The sequence below is a fragment of the Vidua chalybeata genome, chromosome 1 (genome assembly GCF_026979565.1).
Source record: "Vidua chalybeata isolate OUT-0048 chromosome 1, bVidCha1 merged haplotype, whole genome shotgun sequence".
In the NCBI taxonomy this organism is placed as follows: Eukaryota; Metazoa; Chordata; class Aves; order Passeriformes; family Viduidae; genus Vidua; species Vidua chalybeata.
In genome coordinates, this window is record NC_071530.1 from 121,920,355 (window position 1) to 121,948,254 (window position 27,900).

At 38.3% G+C, this 27,900-nt stretch overlaps 1 protein-coding gene and 1 long non-coding RNA gene across 2 annotated transcripts; both read left to right on the plus strand.

The window, feature by feature from the left end:
• The first annotated feature begins 308 nt into the window (after window positions 1-308).
• PI15 (peptidase inhibitor 15) lies at window positions 309-27,053 on the plus strand. The gene is made up of 6 exons (XM_053963280.1): window positions 309-441; window positions 983-1,320; window positions 16,583-16,701; window positions 16,928-17,060; window positions 17,226-17,341; window positions 21,103-27,053. The coding sequence occupies exons 2-6, from the start codon at window positions 1,048-1,050 to the stop codon at window positions 21,236-21,238; spliced, it is 777 nt and encodes a 258-aa protein (XP_053819255.1). The 5' UTR covers window positions 309-441; window positions 983-1,047; the 3' UTR covers window positions 21,239-27,053.
• On the plus strand, window positions 1,899-2,600 carry LOC128799150 (uncharacterized). Its single transcript, XR_008434654.1, has 2 exons — window positions 1,899-1,982; window positions 2,353-2,600. It is a non-coding gene; the product is annotated as an uncharacterized LOC128799150 (long non-coding RNA).
• Window positions 27,054-27,900: the final 847 nt, after the last annotated feature.

A 27,900-nucleotide genomic window follows, 5' to 3' on the forward strand; every position in this document is an offset into this window, starting at 1 on the left:
GCCAGCATGATGCTCGGGAAAAGAGGAAAAAAAAAAAAACCAGCCACGGAGGGAAAAAAAGAGGTAGGAAATGCCGAGTAGAGAGTCTTGCACGCTGCCTCTTTGTGCTGCATCAGCTAGGGGTGTGACTGAGTCCCCACAGCACCCACCCTCTGGGGTGCCACCCAATGGCTGCCGTGTGCTCCGCACAGCCCCTCCCGCCCGCTTCGGCTGAGCGGGACCCGCCGGGACGCTGCCCGGACTGGCTCGCACAGGCTGTAACATATAAAGGCTGTCAGCAGCTCCTCTGGCCAGAAGCTTCACAACCAGCACAGTTTTGTTCTTTGGGGGGTTGTAATAAGAGACACTTCTTCACAAAGGTTCATATCATCACATAGGAGAGTGCTGTATATACTGGGAGAACAATAGACTCTGTTCTTTTTTTCTTGGTATTATCCAGAGGTAAGCCATTCAGTTCCATAAGTTTGCTTTGCATGCAGTTTTATCAATGCTCATCACACTTGGTGAACTTAAGATTTGAATGCTATTTCTAAGATGTCCTGCTTTCATGCTGTATATGCTTTCTTTTGCCTACTGGTTTATCTCTGCCACATTGTGTCAAAACAGTCCATGCCGATGGGGTAGGCATAGCCTAAGATGTATTTTTAATTTCAGTGGAAAACATGATGTGAGGTTTCTTGCAGTCTCCCTATTTAAGATCTATAGTGTGGTTTATGGACTGATAGGGTGTGATAGCACTCTCACTATTTCAGGAATACTAGCTCTGACCATGTACTTCATAATGATACTTCATTTGGTGTGTTGTAGTAAGACCATCATCACTTAATACAGTTATTGAAAATTGTTCAGCAACACGTGTTCTGCCTGGTTTGTTTTTATGGTTGAGCTGACAGAATGATTTTTCTGGTCACAGCCTGCTTGTTCACTTTGTCTTGCTACACATATGTACAGAATCACATCTTTGGTATCTTTTCTTCTACAGATTTGCTTTCTGCTGCCCTGACTTAAAGCAGAGTACCTCTGTGGCCTGTCTCCTTTGGCCCCAAAATGACAGTAATTGCTGCAATCAGTTGTTCTCTTTTATTTTCCCTTCTTTGTGAAACAAGTGCATTAGTGTTACCCAACTCCACTGACCTATTCCTGTCAGACAGTAATTTCACTGACATCAAGACAGCTTTGGCAGCTCATCTGGACTCTGCAAAAATTCCCAAAGCCAGGCGGAAGCGCTACATTTCTCAGAATGACATGATTGCCATTCTTGATTATCATAATCAAGTCAGAGGCAAAGTCTTCCCACCTGCTTCCAACATGGAATATATGGTAAGTGAACTGTTTATTTCAGAGTAAAACAAACTATAAATCAGTGATCTGATTTTCTTAAACAAATTGTAATGGTTAACTAAATAATTTTTTAATCTATTACTGTTTACTAAAATGTTCTGTCCTTACGTTTTTCAAGCTGCATTAACTTCACCAAGCAAAAGCTGAATACTGAACTCTGAACCTCTTACTTGCCCTGTTCAATTTTCATTTCCATGTGTAGTTCTAATGAAATAAGTGAAGTGGTGAGTTAACTGCTTGTTGAGCTGAGGAATGGTATGTGATCACATGCAAACCAGTCTTTAAAGTGCTGCTCATTAGCCCCATAGTTTTTGTGGAGTACACTGAAAGTCATTGCCCTGATGTGGGCAAAAAGACACCCAATGAACATTTCTAATTTATTTCACACATTATGTATAGAAGCAACGTGGTAAGACTGTTTGCAAAGTAATTAATCTGATGCACTGTTTGTCTCCTGTTCTTGTGTTTTTCTTACTGCATGTTGTTTGTTTACACCTAATACCTTTATCTTTCCATCAAATGCAATGCTGATTTTAAATGTTTCTCTAATATGCAGGATTTCAATGTGCTCAAAAAAAGTATGTGGCAGGCACATTTTCTCATTGTTTGAAAATACTTATGGGAAATATCTGTTCCTGCAGGTATGGTGGAAGTTACACATTCACTGTGATCTCATACTGCTTTAGCAGTACTGGCTAAAGTAGTGTTTGCTACTTTGTGTTCCAGCTTTGCATACATGCATAATGTGGGCCTCTAATATTAAACATAGGTTGTCCAACAATTTTTTTTTTACGTTGTGATTAGGGTATTCACGCTATTTTGAAAGTACAGACAAGTTGTGTCAGCACCATAATAAATGCTTAAAGACACAGTTTCTCATATGACAGCAGACAATTAATAGGTTTGAGAAAAAGGACGCCATCAGTTGACATAAAAAGGGGATATCAGTAATAACAGCTCCTCCTTTGTAGCAACTAATGACTAACCAATGTGGACATGTTTCTATCCCAGATGTTACCTAAATCTGGATTTCATCATATAATCTGTTCAGCACATCCCAGCAGCACCTCAGAATGCGTAGTGCTCTCAGAATATTGCAGGATGAAGACCATAGGCTGAATTTGAAGTCTGGTTAAGTGGCAAGGTCAGAGACAGAAAAGCCAGAGCAGTCAGAAGTCAAGCTCAGTCATCATTTTCATTGCTGTGCTCTCCACTGATGTTTCCTTTGATTCTGTATAAATAAACTTTGTTGTAATGTCTGAGGGAATGGCAGCCTACCATACCCTTCCTTGGCTTGTATGTATTAGAAATGTGCTCCTGCAGTTTGCTTAAGTGAAGCCAGCACCCTGTCCTATTCCCGAGGGTTTGTAAGTGCAGTGTTCTTAGCCCGTTCAGTAAAGAACCCTTGTAAATAGAAAGCAAGCTTCTTGGATTAAATCTATTTTATTGAACTCATATACGTAAACTGCCAAAATTTTATCTATATTGGTGGGTATTTCCTGCAGCTTTGCTGCAACATAGATACAAAATCAGGATTGGAGTCATGCTCTTTACAGCTAGCATGCTTTTCTTTTCATTGCCTTTCTTACTATTGCTTTTGCCAGTAGCAGCCAGCCATAGGATGTACCTGTGTTCCTGACAGCATCAGCCCCAACAGCAGTCTCAAGTGCAAGGACTGAAGGCTTTCTTTTAGATTTGGTTTTCCAGTCTAAAAGTACTTTGTGACTTAATGCTGCAGAATTCAGACCAGCACCTCAAGCTATGTAGGTAATGATCCAGAGTGAACTTGAGCTTGAATCCCCAAGTGGCAGCCACCTCTCTGCCACCAATTCTCTTTTAAAATTGTATAAGTCTGTGATGCTCAGTGAGCAACATCACACATGGTGTGCTCTGCCATCTGTGTTGTGGTCGTGGCACTATCTCTGGAACTTCTTACCTCTCCGACTACAGAAGGATTTTGGTAGGGAGGCCTTGAAGATGACGTGGTGCTATAAGCCGTACTGAGACTGGAAACACCATTATCAGTAACTGAGTTGGCTTTGTCCATTGTTCGGTCTCTGAATAATTTCAGTGTGTGGCGCAGCATCTATTGTATCTTACAGGGACATGAGGTTGCTGCTGCTATATAAAAAAGATGTTATGTTTCTCAGTACCTATTTTCATAAATAAGGCAATGAACACATGGTCATTACCAGCAGACAATGTGCATTTGTGCTTGAAAGGACCTTACAGAGTGTGTGTTCCTTTCCTGAATACTATGGAAAAGTTCTGGGGTAGTGAAGAAAATGGCCTATCCCATTTTCCCTAACAATGACTAAAACGGATGTCACATGTTGGAGAGCTGGAATTGCTTACAGATGCAATAGATTGTGGAAATCTTTTTAAGTGTGTTGAAACAGAGAAAAACTAAGCAGTGTTGAGGTGCTAGAAAAATATTTTTTTCATCTTTTCTATGTTCACTGTACTATGTTCACTGTACTATGTAAACTGTATGTTTACTGTCATAGTAAATTGTGTTTTGTTGTGTTTTCCTAATTCTTTTAGGAGCTGTTCTTCTTATTAATTACTATATCACATTCTCACTTCTGTACAGTTCCATTTCCTTTTATTTCTACCTCCCTGGTGGGAATAAAACCCCTTCAGGATTTGGTTGCATGGTTTCGTTCTTGTGATTCCAGTTCTCCACACCCAACCTTTTTTGGGGCTTTTCCACTTGACACATTCTGTTCCTCTCCCTGATCCGGTCTGCTTCTCACATGTTCAGTGCAGTTTCAGATACTTCACACTCCTTGGGCGTTATTCTCTCTGTCCTTTCTGTCTAGAAGGTTTATGTACTGTAGGACTTTGGATGAGAGATCTGGAAGAACAGCTTTAAATGCACATGGGTTAGGCAGGGGAAGTTCAGATAAGCAGAGCTGGTTCTCTTTGGGAGTGGTGGGTCTGAGTGCTGGCCCAGCCTGTAACATCAGGCGTGCAGCTCCCCATGAAAGCAGACAGTTGGGGAGTCAAACATGGTGGGAGGCATTGTATCAGTCCCCAGTGAAAGAAACTGGTGTGTCTTGTGCCAGTCACACTTTGGTAAGTCTTTCTGTTGGGACATTGGCACCCAGTGTGTTAGATTTTAAAGTAGTCCTCCTTTTGGTTCTGGTTCTGGAGTTGCTGATGCCTTCAACTGGAAGTTTTTCTGCAAATAAAAATCTAGTTAGTGTGTATGTGAAGGAAAATGAAAGAAAACAAGAACTTCCAGGCCTATTATGCAGAATTAGTGAGTCTTTTTTTTAATTGGGACCTTTATCTTCCTCATCCTAAGAAAGTCTTTGCTTGTGCTTTAAAAGCTGAGGGCACACCTGCAGAAAGAAAGATGACACCCTACTTTTGGCCTGACAAAGGGTGAAAATCATCTTCTTTTCTTTGCATATTTTTTGTGGAGAAAGCAGAAAGATTCCATAAAATTCACGATTCAGAAAAAGTGGCATGTAGAGTTGCCAGCAGCTGTCTAGTCTGAAAATTATGTACATCTGTAGATCCAGTGGAAGCATGTGAATAAAGAAATCCCTTTTTCTGAATGCTAATTCTGTACTGTGTTGCCTTTCTGGAACATCTCAGCTACTTAGTAGGCCAGTAAATATTTGCAAGATGTTGCCAATTGAAATTTGAGTCTTATAAAATATCTTTTAGTGTGCATTGGTACTATCTTTGGGCTTCTAAAACATTCATTCATGAAATATCTGTTCCTCTGAGGATCAAAAGTTATTTTTACCTTTCCTACAGTCATCCCCACTTGAGGCCAGTTTCTTCAAAGTCTGTATGGTCTTTGTTGTATCCCTCATCACTGGGTTTGTGCAAAAGCTGGTCAAGCAGGTGCTTGTGTACAGACATGCTCTTTAAAGCTTTGCATGCTGAAGCAGTAACTTATATAAGTGGGCCTTGATGAGCACTGAACACGATCCTCCATTGCATTCCCATGCAAAATGGGAAATCTGTTTTAGTTAAGAGTTCTTTCTTTAAGGTGGTCTGAAAAACTTGTTGAAGAGCCATAGCAAAAGACAAGTCATGAGTAGTTTCTGCTGGGTCTGCAAGGATGAGTCCTGAGCCTGATACGGATCAACATAATTATTAGTTGACTGGCAGTAGCATGTTTGAAGTATAATAAAGGGGGCAGGATTGCATACTCAAAAACATGTTTGCGGAATGCTGGCTGAAGATTTTAAGTGCAAAAAGTGCTCTAGATAAACTCGAACCTGCTGATGTACTAAAGATGTTCAGACACAGTTTCAATTATTTTTTGTTCAGTAACTGCACTTTTATATTTGGCAAAGTCTGCCTCTGGTTGAATTTTGTCACTTTGACTCACTTTGTAGAACTCAAAGTAGTAAAAGATTTCCAGACTGGCCTGAAATTAGTTAGTTTAGCTACCCAGGAGTTATTTTGTGTTTCTCATGAGCTGATGGCATAGGAACTGGAAGAGAATGGAGAATTTCAGCATATTAATTTCTAGTAAATCCACATAAAAGACCGTAATAGACTAAACAAAGGAAAGGACCTATTGTTGTAGAAGAAAAGTAGTTGTGTTCAAAAAGAAGCTCCTGTAGTCCTGTGAAGGAGTCCATGTGTGTCATGCTGGAAATATGTGCGCTCTGTGTGGCCCAGGAATGACTCTCTTTGCCAAGGTGATGTGTTTGGATACTTCCTGTCCCAGAAAATTTGCAGGTAACTTCCAAAGTCAGGTCAGAGGAGCAAGGTCTAACCCAGTTAGTGCTCACAAATGCAAATAACTTCCTTATTATTTCACTTCTAAGTTTGAAAGTCTTGATAAAATTCTGTTGCTCTCAAGGTGATCTTAAAAATATTCTGTGAATATGCAGTAAGTGATGGGTAAGACAAAGTCAGAAAAAACCCAGCAAACCTACTTCAGCTTTCCAAAGTTCTGCTTAATACCAAAAACCTTTTGTATAGACATGGAAAGAGTGAGTTAGGTTTTCTCTCCAATTCAGTAACATTTCTGATAAGTAAACTTCTGATAAATAAACAGGTAAACCTGTTTACCTTTTTTTTTTTTTTTTACTGTTTTCATTGTGGTTTCATACAGACCATTCATCTTTAAGGACATTTTGTTCTTGAGTCATTTGCTCTGGCTTATTTACATGGTCCCACTGAAATCATACATCTCTGTGAGTAAGGATTGCAGGGCTAGTTCCTTCAAGATTTATGTCTAATGAGTTGGATAGAGTCTCTTAATTCATGTACTTTGTCCCTGGCCTGTTGCAGGACTTCCTTCTGCATTACATACATCTGGTTTTCATCTTGTCTACTCTTGAACACATATAGTGATGCTGTTTCAGTCACATCTCTTGGCAAATATTTTACCTTAGGAATAGAAATTATTTCCAAATGTCTAACCTAAGTATTTCCCTCTAAAGCTCAGATAATTAATCTTTATATGCATTTTTAAACTGCCAGTAGAATTTCTATCCTTTTTCATTTCAAAAAATTATTCTTTACATATTTACTGACAGTTTTCTTGGCTTTAAGATACATATTATCTTTCCTTAATTTGCATGTGCATGTTATTACAATACTTCTGCATATTGGATCAAATTACAGTTGCACTCCATTTACATTTCCTTAGTTAAAGTAGAGAACAAGACCCATAGATGTCAAAGAAGATTAGGCCCATCATTTTAATTGTGCATGTCTAACTGCCATAATGCAATGAAGAATTTACTGTAGAAATTACTGGCAGCATACTTTTTCCATTCAGTAGCCCTGTTCCCTTAAATCCTGTATACATGGTAAAGTTTGAAATTAAGTAACCAGATCATGAGTCAGGGTACAAAGTCGATAGGCTTTTCATCACGTCAGAGCGCAAAATAAATGCAAATATGGTCCACCTCAGTCTTCTGGCAGATGAGAGCTCAAGATACTTGGAGGTTCTCCACTGTGGGCCTCCTGTCCCAGTCTGCCATGGCTTTTAACTTTCTCTATGCTGGGAATTCACGAATGAGGTAAGAACAAATGAGAATGGGTATAATGGTGGAATATGTTCACTGGTTCCAGTTTCTGCCTCCTACCACTTGATTTTCTGTTTAGCCAATTAAGTATGTCTCTTCTGCCTGGTACCATAACCCAGCACCAGGAATGTCTGAAGATCATGGGCAAATGAATTCTGGAATAGTGATCCTCTCAGAAAATTAAAATAATATGGAGGGAACTGATGTGGCTCTCATGGTTACAGTTAATGGTGTCTGTCTGCATCACAGCCTGGAAAGGAAGCAGTTGTTTCACAACAACAGCAACTCAGCCTTTTTCTGCAGTGGAGGCACAGCATGGCAACCGACAGAGAGAAAGCAGGAGTAAATGGAACTTACTTTCTGCTGATTTTGGCATAATAGACTTACCTAGCTCTTTTTTGCCTCACAGGTGAGTTTAGCCACTTACATATTTCCTAGTGCACCAGTGTCAATAATGCAGCACTGAACTACTTGGCTATCACTGACATGTAGGGTGTTGCCCATTTTTCCTGCAGTTTCACTGACAGAAAGCTAGAAAAGCCTGTTCAGTCTCAGTAATTGGTGTTCATCTAGGGTCAAATCCAAGTGAATGTTACCCATAAGAAGTACAAAAGCCATCTGTTATGTTCAGAGTGAATGATAGAAGACCTGTTCAAGAGTGGAATGGAAAAGACCCTTCCTGGAAAGCACTCCTTGAATAATCTGAAGAACTTCCCCAAAAATGCTGTTATTGATAAATTTTGTGGAAAAAAATGACTGTGTTAAACTTGATTTGGTACTACAGCTCTGTTCCAATGTTTTATGCATAACAATTTTAAAACATCTATCTTGATGGTGTTTTAGAAAAGAATATTTACATTATTTAAATTTAGTGTTAGCAGAAAGCCTTCTAGGAGTTTAAACAAACAAAAAACAACTTAGTAAAGTCTCAGATAGAAAAGCAGCCTGCCCAGAGGCCTCAGAATTAGACATTCCTTTATTATTAAATGTGGCACCTCTTGAACTTCTTGGCTAAAAACAGAGACAGGGCATTTTTCACAAGAATCTTGATCCAAAGTACACAGTGCTTTGTTTCATACATGAATGGAGATGATAGTAACCTTAAACCTTCTCAACGTTTTTGTCCTCTTTCTCTACCTGAAAAGATAAGTAGTCTATCACAGATCTGTGAAAATGTGTATCCTAAAGGCAGCAAAAGATGGAAGCCCCAGGATAGCCCTTTGCTGGCTTTTTGTGCACTGATTCCTGTCTTCAGCTCAGGCTCCTCCATGTATAAATACATCTGCAGGTACCCTGGGATGGGGTTTGAGGCCTATTTAAATGAAACTGAGAATTAACTGGTTTTGCACAGCTATCTGTCAGTGATATCTGTTAATCTGTATCAAGAGAAAAAATCTTAACTTGAGCTTTCTTTTTCTGAGAATAAAGAACTATTGTTCTTATTCTTTATTCTGCAGAAAGAGGAAGCTTCTATGTGTTTTCTTTTATGTCATGCTGTCATATCTTTCAGCTAGAGCTACTTAGAAAATGTATTTTCTTTGAAAACTTTTAAAGAAATTAAGAACATTTTTTCTTTTGATGGAAAGCTTCAGTGGTTAATAACAAAGAAAAGCAAAAAAAAAAATCATTCACATTTTGTGTTTCTAAGAAAATACAGTTTGTTCTGATCATATTTAAAATGATAGAGGTCAGACACGTGCCTTTTCAGACTTCTGACCAGTTGTGACATGGAGCTAGAGTTTGGTCCTTTTTGTTACCACTTCTAAGATAAGCTGTTGCCAATTAAAATATGCCTTGCAGTAGGTTAGAAAAGCACTGAATATTTTAAGATATATAGCTGTTATATTTGACTTTTCCAAAAACTAAACAAATAATAGCATATCAGGGAAGCTTATTGTTATTAAATCTGACAGCATACCAATTTTCTTTATTTCTTGTTGTCTAAAAGCCTGATGCCAAAAGTGAAAGGAAGTGCAGACAACTTTTAGAAGAAAGAAAATTGACTACTAACAGTGGTAAAGCTTCAAATGATAGCACTTTGTTTGCACCGCATAGACACCCAGGAATATAAACTTCTTTGTAAAACACAGACTTGAATTTTTATAAGAAAAGTATTTCTGGCAGTGAGGTTTCTTGGGAATATGTCTGGTGATGCCTGCATTAAGCCCAGACCTTCGAATACTGAGCTCTTCAGAAGTGTGACTCAGATGTTTGGAGGTTTGGATATATGAGAGTAAATTTACTATAAAACATTGCACAGCTTTACTTTGAGTTGCAGTGGATTGTTGGACAAGCCGCTTGATGTATTAACCTTCTGTTTATTTTCAGAAGAATGACATACAGAGCTGTGATTCCCATCAAGATATTTTTCTCTAGAGGGTAGACTGGAAATTTTCTGTGTAAACTTTCTAATTATTACCTAATGCATGTGAGAAAGTACCTGCATGTGTGGTAGGCACCAATTACAATATACATATAAAAATTTCTAACAGGTGGCTGTTGAGATAAAAAAAACAAAAAACATATTCTTAGAGAGAGAGAGAGTCTAAAGTCCAAATGATCTCAGAGCCTAAATAAATATATGAAGTTTGCCACATCTCTCTGTAAGTTCCAATGAGCTCATATGTTTTCATCACACAGTATGTATTGAAAAAAGTGTGAGTAAAAAGACAAGGCTCTGTCAGTCATTCTGCTGTAAAAGCATGCAGGCAGAAGGGCTGTTGGGTTGTTTTATTAAGCTTTCTGCCAGATTTGGGGTAGTGGACGTGGTGGGAGGTCCTGCAGAAAGTTTCTAAACTTGAAAATGCTACAGGTCTGACTATATGAAAGAGAAGGGGAGCGAAGGATTCCTGTGTTCCCTGCGCGCTGCTGTGGGATGTGAGACAGCCGCCGCACGCGCAAGTGGTGTGAGCGGTGCAAGGCTGAGTGACCCGTGAGGACAGGACCTGTGTGTTCCAGGGTAGCAGCCTACATCTGCTAATCCACTCTGGGACTTGCATGAGCAGCTGTGGAATGCAGCTGCACAGATGGACTGGACATGTTGGATTTCATCTCTTGGCTTCACAGTGTTTTTATCACAGGAAGAAATTGCTTGAGTCAAGGTTTTCTTTCTTGCTTGCTGCCATTCTGGAAGTAAGAGCTTTTGATCTTCAACTAGGCAAACAAAGAGAAGCAGGGGGCTACTGGAGAGTAAAATAATATGTTTGAGGTGGAAAGGCTAATTTTTTAACTGATCATTGCTAAAAGAAGGTCGTACTGGTCATCTTTCTGAGATGCCTAAGAATTGCCGTAGATCCGTTTGTGTGAAATACTAATATGAATATCACTAATATGAATCCACAGTAAACATATATAAATGAAAAATAAGATGCCAAGACTGGAAAAAAAATTGCCACTTTTTATTGCTTCAAAATGTAGCAGTGTTGCCATGCAACTCTCTTCAAATTGGATATCCCAGTATTTCATTTGCCATCTCTTCATGTAATTGCACTTATGTAAAGAAGTTGTTGCAGAAGGGAGTGGTCAGGGCAGTGAACTTCACCTGTTTGCTCTGGATTTGTGTTCACATCTCTACCCAGTGTTTGTCACTTCAGCTCTACAGTTGATGGCAGCCAGCTGAGGGTCTGGTCACACTGCTGCTGTCCTGGCACTATGGGCAGCAGCCCTGACTCAGGGAGTTCCTAGGAAGGTGGTGAGTGACCAGGGTGTGTATGTTTTGCTTTAAGTTTTACCATTGGGAAATATGCATAGTATTAGCTTAGCTGATATGTAATTAAAAAGAAACCCACAACAAACAGACCAACCACAAACAGTGAGGTACTGAGGGCTGCTGCTAGCATTTACTATCCAGAGGAATGCTCTGCTGAGGTTGTCTCGTGCTCTTTTGCAAGTTAGGAGAGCTTGCCAGTTACTGGCAATAAAAATGAGCTGGGAAAGATTAAAGATCATGATGGCAAAAGAAGAATGAAAACACGGGTTTGGATTGCTTGAGTGTTTTACAATGATCATTAGCACAGTCCTTAGGCTACCAGGTAAAAACATATCTTTATGGATTCCACAATTAGCTCACATCTTCTATCTCACAGTCTGTCTGCTGGCACTGTCAGGGAAGGAGCACTCCTACTTATTGCATTTTTTTCTTTTTTTTTTTCTGACAATGAGGGCTGTAAATTTAAGTGCATCTATAAACATCCAGTTTACCTACAGATATCCACACAGAAGGGGAAAACAATGAATACAATGTATGGCTGTGTATTCTGTTCCCTTTGCATTTAGATCACAAATTCTTGCTGTTGCCATTAATAGTAATTTCGGAGTACTTGCAGAGGTGAGGAGAGGTCATTGTCATTTGAGTGATTAAGTTTGTCTCCTAAGACATTTGTTGAGCAGTGTCAAGAAAAAACTGCTCCATTTAAATGATTGAGGACTGCAGTTCTGCCTGCAATGAAAATGAGCAGAACCATGTTTCTAAGTTCAAGTTATAGTTCAAAATTGTTATGTACACAATTCCTCAAATTAAAACATAGGTTTCAAAGTAGGAAGGGAATAACCAATTATTTTTCAACAAATGTTGTGAACAGATCATTGTAATATTGTAGTTATTTCTTTTTCATCATCAGATTGTTTACTCAGCTTCACCATTGTTTTAATACCTAAGAGCATAGTTGTGACCAGGACCTCCTGTTCCAACCAAGCACAAAAAGACAACTTCATCCTTTTTACATGGAAATTATCTAAGAACAACTGACAGACAGCTATAGAAACAGCTATAAAAAGGAAATGTATGAGGGAACTGTGATCCACAATATTAAAAGGTTATCCTTGGTGAAGGAAGCCCACTTTTTGTGCTTCAAGAAATTTCATTCAACATGAAAGATACTCTCTTTTACACTCTATTGCTTATTACACATTTTGGGGATTAAATATTTTACTATTTGTTTGCAAAGGGAAAAAAAACAAAATCTAGGGTGAAATTCTGGCTCACTGGCAAAATTCCTGCTGACTTTATTAATGCTAAGATTTTACTGCTAACTCTCAGCAAGCACATGCTGTGTGAGTGCAGAGAGCACCCCAGAGCTGCCTCATGAAGTGGTTTCAGGTGTTGAAACTCCCCATGTAGAAACACTGTCCTGATCCTTGTGTTCAGACCTCTTGGCAATTTTCAAGTGAGATGTAGTTTGGAAGTGCTGTTTTGCAGAGAGCAGTACAGAGAGCACAGTCAGAGAACTTTCTAGGAAAATAATCTTTGGCTCAAGAAAGAAAAATAAATTGGCCAAAGGATGTTCATTTCAAGTTGTCAGTGGAAGTGTGGTGACAGGCTTTAACTCTATTGTGGCTCAGTTAGACCCAATTGAGAAGTGGGAAGGTTTCCATGCTGGACCAAAGCAGTGATCTGGAGTTTGGGGTGCATCTTTATACTGGATAGAAGGTGACTTCTTCCTCAACTACTTGCAACCTAGCAAATGAAGATTAGCTGTCCCCAGGGAGTGGATGTTCATAGTTTGGCACTGGGACAGCATTTCAGGATGCTTCTTAGATCTTAGAACCCACTGAGTATGGAAATCTTTCTCCTTTTTCTCTTTTACAATTTTGTGTTCATGTCAGGGAGCTTTATCGGTTGTATTTAATAGGAACACTGGATTGCCCATATTTCAGTTTGTAATTTTGTTTATCACTCTGTTTCTTTTAAATTCTTTGCTAATTAGCTTGAGCTTTTAAATTTCTGTCCTTGTAGAGAAACTGTCCCTCTCACTTTCAAGTTACTTCTGTTTCTCTTTTTAGGATCTATTTGCATTTCTTGGTATGTTGTTTATCTATGTACATGTAATGAAACCACATGGCTTCAAAATCCAAATGTCTTTGCTCTGTTCTCTTACATGCCCAAAACAGGGGACTGAACTGTGATAAAAGTTAGTACAACTGTGGACTCAGGATCAGACATTTTTTTTGAAAGGGTGAACTAATGTCACAGGCTCTTATAATATTTTGGGTCATTATGAGATAATATTTTTCACCTTCAGCCTTTATTAGTTGTTTTCCTTTTTATAGCATCATAGAATGATTTGGGTTGGACAGGATCTTAAAGATCATCCAGTTCCAACCCTCCTGCCATGGGCAGGGGCACCTTCCACTAGACCAGTTTGCTCACAGCTCCATCCAGTCTGGCCATGAATGCTTCCAGGGATGGGGCATGCACAACTTCTCTGCGCAACCTGTTTTAGTGCCTCACCACCCTCACATTAAAAAATTTCTTCCTAATATCTAATCTAAACTTAGCCTTCTTTAGCTTTAAGCCCTCTTGTCCTGTCTCTTGATTCCAGTGTGAAAAGTCTCTTTCCAGCTATTTTGTAGGCTCACTTCAGGTGCTGAAAGACTCTGTAAGATCTCCTTTATGTATTCTCCTCTTCTGGTGACCAGCTAGTCCTAGCTCATCTGAAAAAATGAAGCAAAAAAAAAAAAAAAACACACGGAGGTGAGGCAATCAACTTCTCCCATGAAATACAAGTGATTTATATAGCAGTAGGGCACTCTATAGAGGCACAAGTGATTTATGTAGCAGTAGGGCACTCTATAGAGGCTTTTCACCAGTCTGCTAATGAAAGAATGGAGGAAATTTAATGAAGCTGCATATGCTCCCCTCCCGCTTACTTCTTAGTCAGTAATTTTCCTTCTCTTTGTTCCTATTTTTTTTTATGTTTGCCAAAAATTTGATCTGTCCAGAGAGGGATCAAGAGTAAATAGATAATGGAAAGCAGAGTGTACTATACTTGACAAACTCAAAACATTTTAACTGGGTTAGAAACAACACCTCAAAACTTTACCAGTCCAGTGCTGCAGATGATTCCTGATAACCAGAAATGAAGCTGAGGAGAAGCAAAAGTGAACTAGAAATGCCCTTGCTGTCCAAGGCAGGGACTGTGCTTTGTTTAGAGAGTGTTAATAGTGAAAACCTAGTCCATTCTTCACATTTCTTTGAAACACCTAACATGCTATTTTGTGAGGCTGTTCAGTACACAAAAATGTGCTGGGTGGAAGTCAGGATGTTGGCGCTCTTTGTGCGAATACAGTGCACGTTTAGATTACTGTGGGAGTGCAGACAGGTCACTTGGGAGCAAGCACGCAAACCTCATGTTCAGCCTTCTGGCGGGAGCACTCGTGCCAGAAGTGTGATTAATCCCAGCACAGGAGGGTGTTTATGGGGTGTCACAGTCCTGGCAGAGCAGCCCCTTATGGATGCACACCAGGCAGCTGTGTTTGGACCCACGCGCTGGATCCGCGAGCTCCTCTGCTCCCCTGGGCCTGGGCAGGCTCCAAACACTGGCTGTGGCCCCAGCCTCTCAGGCACACTCCCCAGCCACTCTTTTATGTTTGTACCTACTCTTTAAGCCCTCTTTTTGGGGCCACTGCTGTACCACAGGGATTATAAAGGGGTTTTTATACACTGGTCACATGCAGCTAGTAAACTTAATGGCAGAGATACAAAGCAGAAGAAATGTCTATGCACAGTTTTCTTCGCCTTGGGCCCTAGAACATATCCTGGCTTTTGGATTTTTTATCTCTAGCTCTTCCAAGAAACTCCCATAATTTTTCAGAGCTGAAATGTGTTGACTTGAAGAGTATTCCTTTGTAGCATGCTTCTTCTTAAGTCTTCTGTCTTTTGTCCTTGTACTAGCAATTTGCTTTGACTTTGTCCTGGAAAATTTTATGAATGGGTGTAAAATTAACCTTCTCTTCTTTAAGCACCATCCATTTTACCATCCCTAAGGTGATTCCACTTGAATGGAAAATTATTTATGTTAAGGAGTCTTACTAGTCTCTATTGCGCTTCTTCACCTTTAATCGAGGAGGTACCTTATCCACTCCATATTTGCAAAAGCTTGGTTCAATGGTCTAGCAATTTCATAACATTTACTAAATTTTGTCCTTCTCACTAAGAGAAATTTCACAAAGCAGTAGAGTCAGGTCATGAATTATTGTCCTAGTCAGTGATCAGTGATCAGTCTTTGCACTCTTCAGGCTTGTGAAATTAAAATGAATTCAGTGTTAGAAATCATTATTAGCTCATAGTACAGAAAATATTTGTGATGTGGGCCACTTTATCCTTTGATAAGTTAATTTCTGACTTTGCCTCTTATTTCATGCCTCAGAGAACATACTCTCTTTCATAACCACTCAAGATATATGAGTTTGTGTTTGTGTTTAAAAAGCACTGATGGTCTGCATAAACAATTTTAGCTCATTCTGTTCTGCCTTTCTACTTACAATTCACTACAACTATTCTGCACCTAAACACTCCAAGAAGGCTATTCCAAATATACATATAATTCCAGAATCTACAGCCTACTTGGGTATCCCTTAAACACTAAGATATACTAGGATTTGTGTGCACTTGTAATCTATCAGTGAGATATTCTTTATCAGGAGTTCCAGTGGTGCAGTAGGTTCTGTTACCAATATCTCTGTTATTTCTGAGACAAACCTGTTTTGCTGTGGAGAAAACAGCAGAGTTACAAATCAAGCATGTAATTGAGCAGGCAAAGCATATAAAGGAGACAGTGTTTAAGTTCCCTTGTCGTATACCAAACATTGGAGAACTTAAGAAGTAAAATTGTCTGTTCTTACAGAGCTGTTATCTTTTTAATATCAGGCAGTGAGCAATGCCAGTTCCTGTGCAGAATAAAGAAGTGAAATCCATACTGTACCTGGAAGTGATCCATAGTCTTTGCCTTTGTGGAATCCCTTTCTTGACCTTGTGACCTCAAATATGAAGAGCTGCCACACACATTGTCTCTGGCTATAGATACTCCTGAGGTCCTATTTCAAATGTGTTGGGGTTTTGTGGGGTATGTAATACCTATGCTAAATTGTTCTTCCCTGTGTTCCTCTCCTTCACTTTCTGAGTCCCAGCCAACATTTCACTCCTTTCCACACGTGGATCTCATCAACACAGAAGGGAAAATGGCAGGAGAATGCCTGTTTGGTGAAGGGCTTTTCCAGAAAAAAAGGGAAAGATCAGAATACTTGGCTTCCTTTAATGATAGGGGCAGGAATTCTCTCCAGCAATAGGGCAAATTCTGTACAGGCTGCTCCACAGTTCTCTTCTTAGTTCCAGATCTGATGTATCACAATAGTGTATTTGTGAGTTAAGGTACTTGCTTTTTTTATTCTAGCACTATAATCGTTATCTGCTTTTTTTCTGTTCTACTGCTAAGGATACTTTATTTTGTCAGGTTTGGGATGAAACTCTTGCCAAATCTGCTGAGGCCTGGGCTGCTACATGCATTTGGGATCATGGTCCTTCCTATCTTCTGAGATTTTTGGGCCAGAACTTGTCTGTAAGAACTGGAAGGTAAGAGGATACCCTACAAAACAATTATTTTGTCAGCCTTTGAACAACCTTTGAGATCCAGATCTTGGACAGATGCAAGTGTCATCCAGTATTCTATATCTATATCTATAGAATATATCTATATCTGTCAGTGTTTGTTTGGCTCGAGAATATTATTGCTTAAAACTGTGACCCTGGTGATATGAGGAGAAATCTAAAATGAATTTTTTCTTTCATTTCTTTCCAGGTATCGATCTATTCTCCAGCTGGTAAAGCCATGGTATGATGAGGTGAAGGATTATGCTTTCCCTTATCCTCAAGATTGCAACCCTAGGTGCCCAATGCGATGTTATGGACCCATGTGCACCCATTACACACAGGTTATATAAATTTCCTCTATTCAAAATCTCATGTCCAAAGCTGAACTTTCCTATGATGTATATATATCCCTCTCTCTCAAATAAATGTATGTGTTTATCTATAAATATATGTATATGTATATTCCTTTTCAATTTGGACTTCACCAATAATAAATATTTATTCAGATGGTTTGGGCCACTTCCAATCGTATAGGCTGCGCAATCCACACATGCCACAATATGAACGTCTGGGGATCTGTTTGGCGGCGAGCTGTTTACTTGGTATGCAACTATGCCCCAAAGTGAGTTGCTCTCTTTTATTTTTGTTTATTTTTATACTTTGTGCATGTTTTGGTCCTCTCATAGGACTGCTTACTCCTTTTTCTGCAGCATGACCTCTCTGTGCTTTGTCTGTGGGCTGCTCCTTTGTTCAAGCTTTCCATCTGAACATACAGAAATGTATGACTTCGGTATACAAGGAAGAAAAGGAATCGACTTGATGTGTATGGAACAAAACAAAATGGTTTTCTGTTGTTATTATTATTATTATTATTATTATTATTATTATTATTATTATTATTATTATTTTCTTCCTTCTTTGTGCTGACATCACTTTACTTTGAATTCCTTATTTCTTCACTCTTTTATAGATAGGCATGGTGGACTAGACTTCCCCAGGTAAGCAATCCCACCATAGGTCAGGCTCTTGATTTACTGATGGGTGGGCCTGTGCAAATCTTATGAAATTCGGTAAGGCCAAACACACCTGGATTAGGTTAATCCAAGCACAGGTACTGGCTGGGTAGAGAATTAATTGATAACAGCTCTGAGGAGAAGGACTTGTGGGTGTTTGTAGATGACAAGCTCAGTATGACTTATCAGGGCATGCTTGCAGCCCAGAAAGCCAGCCGTATCCTGGGCATCAAAAGAGATGTGCCCAGCAGGTGATTCTCCTCCTCTTCTTGGCTCTCCATCTGGAGAGCTGCATCCAGTTCTGGGGTCCTTAGCACAAGAAAGACATGGACCTGTTAGAGGACATCCAGAGGAGAGCCACCAGGTTGATCAGGGCTAGAATACCTCATTTATGAAGGCAGGCTGAGACAGTTGGGGCTGTTCGGCCTGGAAAGGAGAAGGCTCCAGAGAGACCTTGTATCAACCTACCAGTACCTAAAGGGGTCTTACAAGAAAGCTGGAGAGGGACTTTTCACAAGGACATGTAGTGAAAGGACAAGAGGGAATGGCCTTAGCTTAAGATGGGTAGGTTTCAATTAGACTTTGGGAAGAAATCCTTTACTGTGAGGGTGGTGAGGCACTGGAACAGTTTACCCAGAGAAGTTGTGGACTCCCCATCCCTGGAGGTATTCAAGACCAGACAGGATGGGGTTCTGAGTAGCCTGGTCTAGTGAGAGGTTCCCTGCCTGTGGCAATGGGGTTGGAACTAGTTTATCCTTAAGGTTCCTTCCAACCCAAACCATTCTGTGATTCATTCTTTGAGGCGTGTTGCCCACAGCATACCTTTGCTTATGACCATGCTACATAATCCGTAGCATTGCTTCCATATAAAGTCCATCAGCCTAAGCTCCATGTGTGCAAATCTATCTCATCTTGCCTTCCATATTAGGCTCTGTTAAAATACAGCTCACAGACAACCATAGGTGTCCGTATATCCCATAACTTGCAGAGGTGTGTGTTAGGTTGAAATACAGAAATTAATTTTCTGCCAGCATTTCCTAGATATCATCCCAAGCTTGCATTTGGGTGCAGAATGAGGCAGTAAAGTGTGGCTCTGGGAGAGTTTCAGTTTACGGTCTGGTTTGCACCACTGTTGCAAAAGCCACACAGACAGTGTAAGTGGCTGCTTGCTCTGACTGTGTATCAGGCAAAGACATAGTTCTGTATAGGAACCTGAATATAATTAACTGAGCATGTTTTCCATAAACTCTTGGTGGCACAGGTCCATTTGTGGTAAAGAATATGCAAGAATATGTCATTACTGTAGCTGTTACATGAGTAAAAAGAATTTTTAAAGGTTTTGCAATTGAAAAAGAGATAGGATTTAGTAAGAAATTTTACTTGGGGAAAAAAACACCTTTGGAAATCAAGGAAATTTCTCTGTCCTTTTGTCTTTAATATTTACTGGAAAAGGATGGTAAGAAATGAATGTGAGGGAGCAAAGATTAGGTGGCAAAGACTCTATCTGACTTACATCTCCACAACATGGACAAGATGAAATCAAAGCTTCTAAGATAATTTTTAATGTATCCTAATTTGAAAAAAAAAATATAAACTTTCTGGAATACTTATCTCATTTTCATATATAGGATTTATACATTAGGCATTTTTGGAAACTAATTTAGTGTTTGTGTATCAGTTAGCAATGAATTAATGGCATTTTATATTTTCTGAATCTAAAAGTCCCACAGTTTCTCGAACAGCGAACTAAAGCTTGAAGTTACAAGCTCTTTCTCTGTGTGAGATATTGAGCAGACCTTCTAGTCACAGGAAGTGGAATCATGATTTCCACATTTACTTCTTGCAGGGTCACAAAAATTATACTGAGTGGTCTTCCCTAGATTAAGTTTGTATTTCTATATTTAACTGAGTTAAGGACATTGGGCTTAGAGTCTTGGGCACACATGCAGAAGTCTCTTTGCCACTCAGTAAAGGCTGTGTCCTTCTGAGTAACCAGCACATCAGAAACTCCTCTAAAGAGGAAAGGAGTGAATATCACAGCCCCAGTCTGAGTTATTAAGATTGGAATTTGGCAAAGATTTAGGATTTAGAACTCCAGTAATTTTCACTGATGGCATGCTGTAACACGGAAAAATATTTCTGCTTCTGAAATGAGTGAAAACCCCCTAAAGTTAAGGAGGATAATTACAGTTTAGAAAGGCCCCAGATTATCTAGTGGTCTCACACAAATCCACTATGTGTTGCAAAGAAAATTAAGCAGAAAGCAGTTTTCAGCAAACTCTGAATTTCCATATCTGTTATCAGACTAAATATATTTCCTGAGCACTTAGTCTGCTGTACTCATTTGGAAGAGAAGTAGGAATGAGCAGATTATTTGAGATTCCTACTTTCTTCCAAGGCAGAACCCAGACCAGGGCTTTTGGTCCAGTGTTACTGGCTGGGAGGTGGGGAGTGACAAAATGTTTCATAAATAATTGCATTACTCACTGCTATTCCACATCACATGCAAACTAAAGGAAAGTTCTCTGCTCTGTGAGACATAACATTTAAATAAAAATCTAATTTTAACTTTCTGCCTACATCATGAGTGCTACATGATTCTCTAAAAGTCTGTGGTTTAAATAAACCCCTAAATGTCTGGATGTGTTCTTCAGATGTCCCTAGATGTTTCAGTGTTACCTCTTTTCATATGATCACTCTCCAGACTTTGTACCCCTTTCCCCCTAGGGTCTATTGCACTCCTCTATTCACCAAACAGGAGCCCTCCTTCTCCTCTCATTTGCATCTGTGAGACCTCTGGAAATGCCCCAATCTAGTTCCTTTTAATAGTTTCTTATCTTCCTTTTTCCCTAATCATGAATTCAGCCTCAGAGCTTCACAATGTGAACCTAGGCTGATGCAACCTAAGATTAAGGTTTCATTCAGTTTGTTTATCCATCTTCCAAGCACTAACTTTTAAGATAACTGCCAGAGAAGAATGTGCTCAAGGAAAACCTTGCACCACTGCTCATTTTGCTATTTTTCATAAATATAGATCTCCAGTAAAAAATACTCTGTCATGGGATCAGAGAACCAAAAATCACTTGGTTGTAGCAAAAGCAAGAAGACTGGGACTTCACCACTGCAGCTAAAGGATGTGGAATGGACATTACTGGCCTGGATTCACATGGTCATTTTCCTGCTCTTTCTTGGGAACTGCTAGGTCAATGTTTATCAGTAAACTGCAGAAGTAAACTAATGTCATGTGTTTAGTAACAGAGCATTTATGGGATATCAGTGGAGATATTAATCACTCAAAACAAGTATGGTTAATGACTTTTTTCTTCCACTCTGAAATTATTAAGCATTCTTTTTCATTTTTTATTTTCAGGGGGAATTGGATTGGAGAAGCACCATATAAAGTTGGAGTCCCATGTTCAGCTTGTCCTCCAAGCTATGGAGGTTCTTGTATCGACAATCTTTGTTTCCCAGGAGTAACATCAAACTACTTATATTGGTTTAAATAAGTTAAGGTTAACATTATTTTAAAGAAAACCCACAGATGCGTAACAAGAACCTTGTGTATTAAATTTTGCACATATTATATATAGAGAGATATTGTAATAATACTCTGATATTTTCTTTTTGTATGCTTTTCTATAATTAGCTTTCAAAGTACAGTATAATTTGGTTTTAACACTTTGGGATTTAAGACTCACATTATCCCTTTTAGATTAACATTTTGTTAAAGGAGAGCAAACCCATTTTAATCTTAGCAAGTATAGCTTCCTGAACATTAGATTATATTAAAAGCACATCAGAAGATAGAATATTACTTCCTTTTAAAAACAATAGCTCTAGAAAGAGAAGGGTCATTGGTTAATACTGTGCTTTAAAAATGGAGTGTGACATGCAAAGGAACAAATTGTCCTCACACTCCCAATAGTTCCTCCTGTTTACACCTGTGCTTCCACCTGCAATATCAGCGGGACACTGAGCAGGGGAAAACATATGTGCAAGAGAAACTGCAGGATATTACCTACCTCATGCACAGCATCAATTCATTTATGGTGTTTCGAGAGTTCAGCACATGGCTGCTGCTATCACATGTCTGTGTGCAGACAAGAATATTGAAGAGGATGAGGAACCACACAGATAAGATGCAGTGGCTGTTAACTCATGTGCATAAAGTCTTATCTAGATAGAAGGCTACATCACTGTAAAAATACTGATATAACAGCACAGCTTGACTCTACCTTCCTGTATTTCTGAACACAGTCATAGTTCTATAATGGTGCTTGGCAGGAGTATATTTATTCTTTTGCAGGAAGAAATATATTGCTACAAAGCAATATCCATCGATACATGACATCCATAGTATTTTTTACACTATAGGTTTACCAGTATATATGTTGTCCCTCTGACTGAAATTCAGTTGAGAATCAGGAGAGATCAGACCTAAAAACAAGTAGGAAGATTTGTAAATAAAAGACTTCAGAGATCTTTAAAAATTATATAGATTTGTTGCAAAAAATCAAAATTTCTAAAGTCATTGCTAGTGCCATTAAAAATATATTGCACTGTTTCCTGAAAATATCTGTGTGCATTATTAAAAACCAAATCTGCCAAAAATTTTCTGCCAAAATCTGGATGCCTTATAGGTTCCTAATAGAGACGTTAAAACCAAAATATTATACAGGTACTTTCCTTGAAAAACTGATTATTAAAATTAAGAGATCAAATGTCTGCCACTGTTACTAGGTCATTGAAATAACCTTGAATTTTGGCTTTATGTTACAGGGCAGAATATACTCCACTTTAAATATAAGTGTTTAGGCTGATTGCACTGCTACATTTAGATCTCTGAAATTTATGAACTTTGAAAAGCAATACTGAGTAGAGTAAGTGGAACAACAGAGGATAATTTCACTAGAGCTACATATGTATGTATCTTTAAGTCACTAATTCAGTGTTTTTAGGGTATTTGAGATAGTCTGTCACCAGAATATGAAGCAACATTCTGGTGATATAAAAAGAAATATGAGAATTTGAATTCTTCACATTAGTTATTCTTTTTCTCCAGCAAGATATCTGGAACAGGCTGTATAGTGTATGAAATGTAGCAGCCCCTCTCTATCTGTCTGCACTCTGATCCCTCAGAGAACTTCAGCAGCAGATCTATGGCTCTTCAGATATTTCTGGTTAGTGACACTTCTGTATCTGACAGGACAAGAACTAGACAGGCATATTGCCTTTAGATGTGTCCATGTTGTGAAAGGATAACTGTAATATTCTACTAACTTTTATCCTAACAGGTACAATATAAACATTTTTCCTTTTGTTTTCAAAGGAGTTTGGACTTGAACAGTACTCAATCAGTCAAATACTTTGGCAGAGTAAAAGCCAGTCCTATTTTGGGAGTGAAAGACAACCTCTTTGCATTATCTGTGTACACACTGAAGTAAATGAGACAAAACTATTTGGTGGGTGACTAGCCTCTCAGCCAGCGCAGTTTTTGCCAAAGATGCAGGTGAAAAATGCATTTTTGTTCTGCATAAGAAATCTTCTATAGAGGTAAAGACAGACCAGTTAAAGCAGTGCATCTAGCCATTTTCAGTATTTTTATTTTTGAAATACAAATAGGAAGCAGAGCATAAGAAAAAGTTCAGGTTATGCCATGAAGCCTACAACAGTAGGTCTAACAATAAATGACTATGCACTTTGAAACTTGCAACTTGTATGTTATATGGTACATTTTCCAAACAGGACTAGACATTGTAAATTAATTTATAATTCTGTAATTCAGCTGAAATTATTATCACGGGTATATATGTTATCGTATCTGTTACTTTTTAAGTTGCTACAAATACCTTGATTTTGTGGAATATTTTGTTTTCTGTGAATATAGAAAACTTTGCTTTTAACAAATAGGTATGCAGGTTTTTTCACAACATCCCATAATGGTGCTAGGGATTAACTATTGTAATCACACTGTAATTGACAGCAGCAAAATATGATCTGGAAATAAGCTATGTCATACGAGCAGCTCCTGATAAAACCAGCCATAAGCACTCAAGCATTAGCTGAATAGTTTTTCTTTTAACAGAGAGCATTATAGATCATCAGATATTTGATTGCCACATGAAATTTCCACTTTAAAGTGGAAGGTCTTTCTGTATTGCCTATTTTAATTGCCCCAGTTTCTATTATCTTTTTGCTCTTGGGCCAGGTAATGACAATGCCAGTAAAGCTCTATTTTGATTGCCAGTGCCAGTGCTTCCTGACTGACTACCTGACACGAAGTGCTGCTACAAGAAAAGCACTGAAATACACAAAAGACTTCAGATGTCTTTGGCAATTTTAATACATGCTGAGCTTGATGAGTTCAAGGCCATGCTGAGGCAAACCATCTCCAGCTGCTATTCTGATGGCCTTGAAGTACTAATTTCTTCTCAGCAGAGGGCTGTGCCTTTAAAGACAGAGAAATTAGCTCAGACTTCTGTTCTAAATATAAAATTGTAAAAGTATGCACAAGCTAAAATAAGGCAAAAATTATTTTTTGTCAAAATACTATGAGAGGAATAAGACTAAAAATGATATAACAAAATTGATATAATTAATTATTGAGTGCAGCTGTTTATAATAATATCTGTTTGTGACTTTTTGCCTCATTTAAACATTTAAGGTGATGGGGAGCCATTGATACCTTTTGGTGCTAACCTCTGTTCTGGTGCTGAAGTTACAGATTATTTTTTATGGAAATATTACCATATACACTCCAGTGTTTGTGAGATCTTTTTCAGCTAAACATATAACTTGCCACTAGGTCAGATTTGCTTTCAGAGTTCCTTTTTATGGTTGTTTCAGGCTCTAATAAGAGTTTTATGTGCATCAGAGAGGAAAATGTATTCCAGTTCAAAACCAAAACAAACAGTACCCTCCCCTCCTCACAACAGGCGAGTGCCTGTGGAACAAATTACGGGGAGAGTAAGACCTCTGAGAGTCATGACTTCAGATTGATGCTGAGCAAGTTTTAGTGATTCCAGATCATCTCTCTGAAAAATAAATGACTTCAGAAAATCCGGGCTTGACCTTGCACATTTATCCTTGGTATCTAATCTTTGAGATCAGTTTTTTTTCCTGAATTTGAGGTGAGTTTGATCAAGTCTTAGTGAAAACCAGAGGAGTTTTAATATAACTTCTGTAGGAATGAAAAATTGGATTCCATGAGAGCTTTGTGAACAGTAAAATTACACTTCATATGCCATGCCCTATTAATACTGGGAAATACCGTGGGGCTTTGAAAGAGGAAGCCTCCCAGAGCAAAAGTATTGTGACTGCACGGAAAGAAATATATCTGTGTCTATATCCACATCTGTATCTGTAGGCAGGTGGATAGGTGTATGATAGGTGATAGATAAATAAATTTATACATTCTCCCAGAGGATGGGGTTGCAAGCATCGATGCCCTCTTGTGGTTGAGAATGCCACTACTCATTACCTAGGAATCCAAGAGGTTCTAGGTTTTTTTGAAAACAAACGCAAATCTAAAGTTTTCGGCCTTGATTTTAGAGACACATGACTTTGTCTGTTTCCTTTGAGAAAAGAAGTGCAGTGCACAACTCTTCCATTTCTTAGTTTTACATGATTTGTAAGTACAGAACTCAATTACAGTTTTATTAGCTGGTGACTACCTAACATACAGAGTGTTATGAATATGAGGTAAAACAGAGTTATTCAGATGTCAGAAGAATTTTTAGAAGTGTTAAGTCAGATATACTACTTAAAAACCAGGGTGTGGGAAGCGTCATTACTCAGATACTAAATTATGATGATCCCTAATAAAATCTTAAAGGCCTGAATTACTGTTGCAATCTGCCCATTATTGGTAAGTTTTCAAGATAAGACTCTTACTTTCCTATTCCAGAATGAGATGATCTTGGAATCCAAGCACACAAAATTTTTGTAGTGCTTTTTAAAACTGCAGAATTTAAAATTGCTCTAGTGCTCTAGTTCTCAGATGACACGTATTTGGTCTGGTGGTCTCAAAGTGCACAAACTTTCTTGTTTAAATTTGCAAGAAGAATGTTGAAATTCTATCAATAGAAGCCTGAAATAGCAATAACCTTCTCAATCTGCTTTCTTTCAATAGAAAAGAGTTGAAAAAATTAAGAAAAAATAACAATTACCCATCTGATTGATTCAACAGCCTATCTGGTTAATTCCAGAAATGATAAAATAAATTGATTTCAATACTTTCTTCCTGCTTAGTTTTCATTTCCTAATTTACCCTCAGGGTAGAGTTATTTTCTGTTAGAAAAGAATTACAGGGCAATGCATTTTTGAATTCACACAAGTCAGTGGAACAGATAGAAAGTTTTGATTGTTATCCACATTCTGTAGAGTTCCCCTGAGTGTGATCTGTGAGAAATCCAGACTGAAATGGTTGCAATTCATTATCTTCTTCTGCCAAAAGACAAAACTCAGAGTGGAAGAAGAGTTTAGCATGTTATCATTGAGTAATAAGATTGTAAATTCTTTAAAATCCCTCATACTGAAAGTGCATATAAATTATAATTAGGGTTATGTTGGCCAGCAGGAAAGAGAGGGAATATCTTGCAGGTTATATGTTTAGCTCACAACAGCAATTGTCATTCAAATCACTGGCTGTTCATCATGCTGCTAACTCTACAGCTTCAGTAGACCATCCTGTAAGTCGGGAAGTATCTTAGATGTGATGTTTAAAGTAATAAAATTCTTTCTTAAGAGTGAATGGTAATGTTGAAATCAATAACTCTTAGGAGTTAAACAGCTTTGTTTCAGGTAGGGCGCTCTAATGTAATTGAAATGGTGCTTAAAGGCAGGGTTCATTTAAGAAGCAAACCATCTATAGATGTTTTTTTCCATATGCAACAAGGAAAGACTTTTCTGAGGATTAAAGATGCTTGGGATTAGAAAATAAGTCTATTTCTGTGTTTTTTTATCTGAACCCATGTGAAAAAAATGTTCAGTGTTTATAGAGTTAAATGCTTCCCCCCACCCCCCCCATTATATATTTTCATTTTTCTTGTTCAGGTTTTTTTGATAATTGTGTGGGTGGGGTTGTATCTGGTTTCTTGGAGAAGAAAGCTTGTTGTCTAACATGTGTTGCAGTGAACTTTCCAATGTATCATTTCTTTCCGTGTTGTCATATGACACTATATATATATATGTTATACCTGAGATATAAATTTGTATCCCTGTTTCAACTTCTAATGCTACGAAACTGTACACCATTTTGATCTGTTTTGTAACATCTATGCATTTAAATAAATAAGTAAAATTATCAATATTTACAATTTACGTTCTTTTGAGACATCTCTTGTTGTTTCCTTTTTCCAGTTTTACCCTGAAGAAGACAAGTTTTCAGGGAGACAGTAAAGGACAGATCTAAACTGAATTTTAATTCAGTTTTAATATATTTATATAAGTGCATACGCTTTACACCGGTGCTCCATTATGTACTTGAAATCTGTCATGATGTATCCACCCATATGGATAGGAGCCTGTCTTTTGGTGTTGAGATGGAATTCTTCATCAGAATTAGTGTTCAGGGTATGTTTTCTTATGTGCCTCTGGCCAAGAAGAAAAATCTGAACTGTGACCAAAGGAGATATCCACAGAAAATTGCAGAGGAATGATGGTCACTTGGCCAAGTTTTTTTTTTTTTTCCATGGAAGGAACCATGTTACAGTCAGAAAAAAAGAGTAGTTCTTTGTTCCTGAATGATTATTCTTCCTCCCAAGCTGTAAAAGCTATATTTGAAAACAAAACCCAGATATTTTTAAATAAAAAGGAGCCTATGTCATGAGGACAAGGGGGAGCAGAGGGAGGAAGTAAAGGCATTTTTAAAATGCTTAGACTTAGCATCACAAAAGCTATTCAAACTCCATGTGTAAATCCTTGGTTCTCTTTGGTTCATCCATCACAAGCTGGGCACAAAAAACCCCCTACTTTTCTTAAAATTCAGTGTGACACTAAGTTATTTTATATATCATTTAGACATTCAGCCAGGAGGACACAATTTTACAGAATATAGGAAAAAATAGAAGGAAGAGCAGATTCTTTCAGAATGCCACCATGCATTTTCCCTAGTATAGTATTTTTTTGTGTAATGATATTTTGTGATTTTAATCACACCTGTTTGTGA